Source organism: Diachasma alloeum, unplaced genomic scaffold (genome assembly GCF_001412515.2).
Source record: "Diachasma alloeum isolate Michigan unplaced genomic scaffold, Dall2.0 Dall_scaffold_00295, whole genome shotgun sequence".
NCBI classification, from domain to species: Eukaryota; Metazoa; Arthropoda; class Insecta; order Hymenoptera; family Braconidae; genus Diachasma; species Diachasma alloeum.
This window is the reverse complement of record NW_021680434.1, coordinates 1,207,457-1,215,529: the sequence shown is the minus strand read 5'-3', so window position 1 is coordinate 1,215,529 and position 8,073 is coordinate 1,207,457. Positions and strand designations below refer to the sequence as shown.

The following is an 8,073-nucleotide window of genomic DNA, read 5'->3' as shown; positions in this document are numbered from 1 at the left end:
TTTTCTCGGTCAATTTTCAGTAGAATTCCTTTTGTATTGGCCTGATCCGCATTTTGAAATGGAAATCACGTTTTTTTTTCATCCATATAGATGAAACTATTTTGTTTTATTCATGACCGTCACAATAAATTGGAAATTAGTTATGACCGTCATTATCCGACTATATAGATAGTTTGACAACAATTTGGTTACAAATGATTTGCGACAATCATTTGTAGTTGGAAAATTTGTGCGTCACATGGCCGTCATAAGACCGTCATTTTTTGATCATATGACGCGATCTAAAAAATGACGGTCATTTTGCATCTCTACATACAACATTCAAATACCGGAATGAAGTTGAATGAAGTGGTCATGTTGGCGGGAGTGTCTTCAATTGTGTCGTCAACACTGTGCCTCCGCGCATGCGCCGTTTTCTGTTCCTTAAGGTGACGCGCTCCCTCCAGAATCCAGAATTCCTTGATCAGCCTCTCGTCCCCGTGGTTATCTAAATGAAGTTGTGACTGATGTGCGTGTGATTTCGTGTGTGAATATCGCGTCAAATATTCACACAACGGAAGGAGTTCCGGCCTTCAGCATCCAACTCCTCTAGTTAATTCATATTTTGTGATTTGTGGCACTCGTCGAGTGATTATCGAGGATAATGTCAACACAGCCCCACAGTAGGAAACGTGTCTGCTATTATTACGATAGTAAGTACTGCAGATGTCATTCGTAATGTTTTTTTTGGCAATTTTTTGAAAGATTCGTCCCGTTTTTTCCATCCAAAAAGAGCGACTGCGGAGTCAGCGGTTCAGTCACGTACGTCAGTGAACTTGTATTTTTGCACTGTTTTGTCTCATTTTTGTCGTGTTTTAGTCGTTAATTGGGGGGAAATATCGGTTGCGCAGGGATTGAAAGGGTGAAAGGGGAATTTTAGTGGGGGAATTGCGGGGTTATACTCTTTTGGAAACGATAAGCCGAGAGATTCGCTGCTGACGCTTTCGTGTGACCGTAGTTTACAAAAGACGCCATGCTTCTTCGTGACCGTACGGCACCTGAAAATTTCTCGACTTATCTTTCAAAATTGGTGACAGTTTGAGGGGAGACTTTCTTCTTCACTCTGGGTGCTGCGGTCGTCGGAGAGAATTTGTCAGGGTCATTTGGCTGACGTGAATTTTTGGAAAATTGCAGTTTTTCGAAATTACAGTGCATTTTTTTGATTTTTTTTACCTTGGATTTTGTCGTGAGGAACAACAAATGCAGTGGACAGGGAATATTAAAAATTATGGTGAAGGATTTATGGGAAAAATATTTCCGTAGAATACTTTAGGTAAAAAAATGGAAATCTATTTTTTTTATCAAAACAGAATTCGTCATTCTCATTTATTCGGTGAGAATTATTAGAAAAATGCACTTTTTCAAAATCTAATGCATCAATTCTACGGTGAATTGGTAAACTAGGATAAATGCATTTTTTTCGAAAATTTTTTTTTATATAAATCGGTTTTCAACAATTTGTGGAAGCGATTTAGCAAAAAAAATTTTTTTTTTCGAAAAAAATTCACTTGTCCTAGTTTACCAATGCACGACAGAATTGACGATTTTTTTTCGATGAGAAAATTATATGGAAAATTTTATATATGAACTTTTCAATTTTTTTACTCTCGAATCTTGTCATGGGGAACAACGAATGCAGTGGAAAAAGAACTTTAAAAATTGAGATGAAGAATTTTTGAACAAAATATTTCAACAGAATATTTTGTGCAAAAAAATAAAAATCTACTCCTGTTCATCAAAACAGAATTAATGATTCTCATTTGTTCGGTGAGAATTATTTGAGAAATGCAGTTTTTTAATCTAATGAATCAATTAATGTTTTTGTTTGAAGGATGAGAAAATTCAATGGAAAGTCTTAAGTATTAGTCTTTGAAAAAAATGCGGTGGAGAAATTAATCTATGAACTTCTTCCTATCAAAATATAGTTTATTGAAAACAAAATCGTGATACAAATGTATTAAATTAACTTGAATATCATGAAAAGTCACTCGAAAATTAAATTCTTCAAATAAAATTCCAGGCGATATAGGAAACTATTACTATGGGCAAGGGCACCCCATGAAACCCCACCGGATAAGGATGACACACAATTTACTACTCAACTATGGACTCTACAGGAAAATGGAGATTTATGTGAGTTCCCTAGAATCTGTCCACAAAGATCTCAATGAAGGATATAAAAGGTCTCAATGAGATTCTTGATGCAAACACTCGTTTCAAAATTCTAGCGTCCACATAAAGCAACAGCCGACGAGATGACCAAGTTCCACAGTGACGAATACATAAGATTCCTGCGATCAATTCGACCTGATAATATGTCTGAATACAACAAACAAATGCAAAGATGTAAGTTGAAAAATAAAAATCCATCGATTTTTCCATTCGATTTTTTTAAAATTTTGACATAAATGACAGGCCGCCATTTGTCACCGTAAATCAGATACATTTTTCAATTTCTTGTTATTCAACTTATTCTGAATATCAATTAAAAATGCTCTTTGAAAAAACTAAGAATTTCTTCTCCTTTTTTTTATTATTCATTCATAATTTTGCAAAACTTCTGCACGATGCAAGACTCAATGGACTATTTCAGATGACGAAAGATGAAAAAAAACATCGAGATAACGTTCGATAAATAATACACCCGGGCCTTAAAATCCGGTTTTTTCCTATCAAAATTTTTCATAAAAATTAGTTCAATAAATACAATTTTTCAATTTTTTAAATAAAAATAGAATGAAAAAAACGCGGAAAATTTGAGCCGAGGAAAATCTACGGAAGATATTTGAATAGAACAAGATGAATAGAAAAATCCAATAGAATAGCCCAACGAATTCCGCAGCTTTTTCCATTAAATCTTATCGTCCACACGCTCTCTCTCATCCAATAATTCCAAAATTCCAGTCAATGTCGGAGAAGATTGCCCAGTGTTCGACGGACTGTACGAGTTCTGTCAGCTGTCAGCTGGTGGCTCAGTGGCGGCAGCAGTAAAGCTGAACAAACAGGCCTCAGAAATCTGCATAAACTGGGGTGGAGGTCTCCACCACGCGAAAAAGAGTGAAGCCTCAGGATTCTGCTACGTGAATGACATAGTCCTAGGCATCCTGGAGCTCCTAAAATACCACCAAAGAGTTCTGTACATCGACATAGACGTGCACCATGGCGATGGTGTCGAGGAGGCGTTCTACACGACAGACAGAGTGATGACAGTGTCCTTCCACAAATACGGTGAATACTTCCCAGGAACGGGTGATCTACGGGACATTGGGGCTGGCAAGGGGAAGTACTACGCCGTTAACATACCACTGAGGGATGGAATGGACGACGAGAGCTACGAGTCCATTTTTGTTCCAATAATCTCGAAGGTTGTGATGAAACTTTTCTTATTTTATTCGGAATTTCGGCTCAATTTTTTATTTATCCTATTAATCCATCAAATTTCTTCTTCATTAGTTCACGTTAATGAATTACACGAACACAGTTTATTACAGCTAAATTCTTTTTGGTTTACTCAAAATTTCCAATTCTAACTCTTTCAATTCCGTCCCATCAATTTTTAGAAAAATTCCATTCTTTTTATTTCGAATTTTGAGGCCTTTCGAACGTTATCTCGATTGTTTTTCCATCTTCATAATGTACAATATATCACAATTTCCATTGGATTTTACATCACGCAGGAGTCTCTAAAAATCATGATTGTACAATAAAAAAAAGTAGAAAAAAAATGAACATTTTCAAAGAGCGTTTTTAATAAAGATTACAAAATACGTCCGATAGAGAGGAAATAGTGAACTGATAATTTATTATGGCAACTAACGATCTGAGAGCTATAGACTACTGTGACAAATGACGACCGAACAGCCATTAGATACATAAAATTATTAATTTGCAATTTCCTTCCTATTGGGTTCATTTCCCAATATTATTCAAGAACACTCTTTGAAAATATTCAACTTTTTTGCAAGGTTTTTATGATTGTGCAATCATAATTTTTGGAGACTCCAGGGAGCTGTAAAACTGAATGGCAATTGGAGATCATTTTAGATTATCAAAATAAAAAAAACAACCAAGATCACATTCAAAAGATAATCCACCCGGGATTAATTCATCAAACGATGAAGATATAAATGATGAGTTATTTATAATAAATAACTCATCATTTATAATAAATTTTAATTCTTCGGTTCTCCGATCTCTAAACAAATTTCGCGACAGGCTAATTATTTTCATTTGGTTAAACGGTCAATCTAATTTCTCACTATTTCACTCTCCAATATTCAATTCAATTTAATTCTCAAAGTATTAATTCTGTTTTTACTGTTGTTATCAAATTTTTACCTAAAATTTTCAATTCCTGTTATTTAATTTCCAAGTTTCAAACCCATTTTTATGGTTCCTTAAAAGGTCATGGAGACATTTCAGCCATCAGCTGTTGTGCTCCAGTGTGGAGCTGACTCTCTCACTGGTGATCGACTCGGTTGCTTCAACCTGACTGTCAGGGGCCATGGGAAATGCGTGGAATTCGTCAAGAAGTATAACTTACCGTTTCTCATGGTGGGTGGGGGTGGCTACACCATCAGAAATGTCTCCAGATGCTGGACATACGAAACATCAGTTGCTCTTGGCTGTGAAATAGCCAATGAACTACCTTACAACGATTATTTCGAGTATTTTGGCCCTGATTTCAAGCTTCACATCAGTCCGTCCAATATGGGTAATCAGAATACTGTGGAGTACTTGGAGAAAATCAAGACGAGGCTCTTTGAGAATCTCAGGATGCTGCCTCATGCACCTGGGGTACAGGTTCAGGCGATTCCTGAGGACGGGGCGACTGTCGAGGATTCAGAGGCTGAGGAGAAGGTCAATCCTGATGAGAGACTGCCCCAGAGGGATTTGGATAAGAGGATACAACATGACAATGAGTACAGCGATAGTGAGGACGAGGGGGAGGGGGGCAGGAGGGATAACAGGTCGTTCAAGGGCTCCAGGAAGAGACCCAGGCTCGAGAAGGGACAGGAGAGCATGGAGACCGATATCAAGAAGGAGGATGATGCCAAATCGGATATTAAAGGTTGATTTTTTTTCATTTTTGGGAATTATTCGGTCAATTGTTTTAGGGATATTTGGAGCAGTCGTGAGATCTCATGGAAATTATGTTTGGGGCTTATTTGTACAATTTTTTTTTTTTGTTATGAAATGGAAGAAACTAATTGGGTAGTTCGGGTTGTTGAATTTTTTAGGAACTGAAATCTTTGAAAAAATGCATAATTCAACGGTTTTTTATTATTTATTTATTTATTGAAACATGAATCCGACAGCTGAGGCCAGTAATAGGATTCACAACGTACAGAGATATATATCCATGGCAAAATAAATAAAAATGAATTCTAAATTAAAATTTGATGGAAGCAGGTGTGAGAATAGTTGATAGAAAAAATTGTAGACTGATTTTTCTATATGAATCATTTTCTTGAGGTTTTTTGAAATAAAATTTTGTGAGAAAATAAATTTAAACAATTTTTTAAACTGTATTTTTTTATCACAAAATCGAAAAAATAGAAAATTCGTGTTGTTGAATTTTTTAGGAGAAGAAATTTTTGAAAAAAATACAGTTTTCAATTCTCAGGAAGTTTTCAAAATAAAATAAAAATTATGTAATTTTCCCTCAATTTTGTTTTCTTATTTTTTTATCATGAGAATTGAAATTCGATGAAATCACGCATGAGAAAAATTGATGGAAAAAATTCTAACCTTGATTTTCCTGTAGAGATAATTATTTTGAAAATTCAGCATGAATTTTCCAAATTGTGTAAACTGTATTTTTTTCTTTTTCATCACAAAATCGACGAAAAAAAAAACAGAAATTCCACGCAATTAAATCTTCCAGCGTAAGAAATTTTTGCAAAAGTTCATAAAGCATTCTAATCTCTCAAAAACCTTAAAAAATGCAAAAACTCGTAAAAATTAATGCCACCTTTTTCATAAAAATTAACTCACCAAACGCCTAACAAATCATTTTAATCCCCAGAAAATGACAAGGACGACAAGGTGAATGCCATGAACGAGGAAACGAAGAAAGAGAGTGTGAATCCTTGATAGGCAACAATCTACAAGAGCCGAAGAAATTGACATAAGAGAAAATCCTAATAATAATTTTCAAAATCAAGTATAAATAAGAGGGGACAAAAAGATAAGGGATTATCATTGTGTTTGGAGTGAGTATTTGCTTGAATTAATCATCGAGCCTCGAAACGATGAATTAGATTCTCAACTGCAGCACGAACGATCATTGTACAGGCCTATCTCCCTGAAATCCAAGAGTAATTGATGAATTTAATGTCTGATATCGTGGAGAGAGCATTAAGCACGACGCAAGATAATTTTTATCGAAACAATACAGATGTATTCAGTGTGAATGTCAAGTGATTAGTTAATCGTCAATGCCATTTTTATAAATTACTATTTTGATCAGTCTTGTTCATCGTATTTACGTAGTAGAATTTTTCATTTAAAGAGTGATCAATTGAGAGAGACTATCTTGCTTCCTACTTTTGTATAAAATGAATGATATTTCAAACTCCCAGACAATGGGATTATGTTTTTGTTCTCGTTTTCATTCCACCATTCATTGGGAAAAAAATTACTTCTGCCGAATGAATATTCATTTGAGAGAATTGTGTCACTTTCCAGAGCTGTACTTCTCTATAATTATTTTATTATGATGTGTGGGGGAATTTTCAATAATTTCTCATGTCGATAATCGTTCGGAGTTCATTCAGATCGTGTGCAAAAATTATTCTGTGATGAATCGCAATTGTAACGATGAGTTAATTCTGTCAAATTAATATTCACTCGGCAGAATGATTTTTTTCTCGGTGTTCGTGTCCAACGACTAGGGTTCGTTCATTTCCAATGCCGCATGCTCATTCTTCTCGTAATTATTTGATTGGAGGTTCTGGGGGTCGATGTATCATTGGAGAACAGAAGATATTATTGAATTTTTCAACTAGGTGTTAGGGTATTCCACAATGAAATTATGTAATCGAACATCTTTACGTTATGAAGTAGAGGTGAATTGATTCTTGTCAACTGAACTGGAGCGCGGGTTCGGGTTAAAATTGTAGCATTTCAAATCGACGTTTTTCCTATTTGTGATGACAAATAAAAAATTAATCATTCTACATTTTTGGTCGCTAATTCATTGATTCACCCGTATCAGTCTTGTTCTTTATCTTTACGAAGGAAACAACTAATTGTTTGTTAATTTATAAGTCAACAGATTTTAGTTTTCCTACAAAAATTCCCTCGGCATGAGCTTTCATGTTTCTTCAAATGTATTTGTTTTTATTCCTCAGTATAAAATTCAGAGAAAAAGCGTAAAATGAGTGCACAAGAATTCGTGCAGAAGAACTAGAAAGAGAATAAGTTTTCTTTAGAAAAATTAACATCTACTGTTTTTTAAATCAAATTTCAACTAAAATTTCATTTGCAACCAAAGGAGAAATCCCATAAAATGATATAGTCAATGAACTCTGATTGTTTTTTTTATATGCTGCATTTTGAAAACACCAAAAACTGCAATCACTAAATTATCTTCCTCAGAAATCTGAAAATACACCACAAAAAGAAAACAATTTCTTCATCGCACTTAACGTTATCAATCAACAGATTTTCGTTCTTCTGCAACGGTGGTCTTCTTTCTTCATTTTTCGGTCAATCGAATTTCCTGAATTTTTTCATGAATATAGACTTTAATAAACTTTATTCCTTGACACCAATTAAAATTCAATTTTTCATACAGATTCGAAACAATTTGTTTTTCCAAAAATCGATTTTTCAAAAATGACAAAAAAAATTGTCATCAAAATGGAATTAGTCATGGCTCAAAAAATTGAGATCGGATCAATTAGCCCCTCATGTATAGATATTCCAAATTTGCATTTTTTTCCTCATTGAAGTAGTTTTGAAGAAAATTGCGAGCTAATAAAAAACATTTGCTAGTTAGTACTTTTTTTCAAATAAATTTTTGAAAAA

At 34.4% G+C, this 8,073-nt stretch overlaps 1 protein-coding gene across 1 annotated transcript; it reads left to right on the top strand.

Moving 5' to 3' along the window:
* The first annotated feature begins 422 nt into the window (after positions 1-422).
* On the top strand, positions 423-7,220 carry LOC107039272 (histone deacetylase Rpd3). The gene is made up of 6 exons (XM_015258796.1): positions 423-692; positions 2,060-2,172; positions 2,268-2,385; positions 2,944-3,404; positions 4,444-5,110; positions 6,068-7,220. The coding sequence occupies exons 1-6, from the start codon at positions 644-646 to the stop codon at positions 6,133-6,135; spliced, it is 1,476 nt and encodes a 491-aa protein (XP_015114282.1). The 5' UTR covers positions 423-643; the 3' UTR covers positions 6,136-7,220.
* The last annotated feature ends 853 nt before the right edge of the window (positions 7,221-8,073 follow it).

Excerpts from the sequence above, each read along its gene's own strand:
- LOC107039272 (XM_015258796.1), top strand. The coding sequence starts at position 644 with ATGTCAACACAGCCCCACAGTAGGAAACGTGTCTGCTATTATTACGAT. Across the intron at positions 2,386-2,943 it reads CAACAAACAAATGCAAAGAT|TCAATGTCGGAGAAGATTGC; the intron begins GTAAGTTGAAAA and ends CCAAAATTCCAG. Across the intron at positions 5,111-6,067 it reads TGCCAAATCGGATATTAAAG|AAAATGACAAGGACGACAAG; the intron begins GTTGATTTTTTT and ends TTTAATCCCCAG.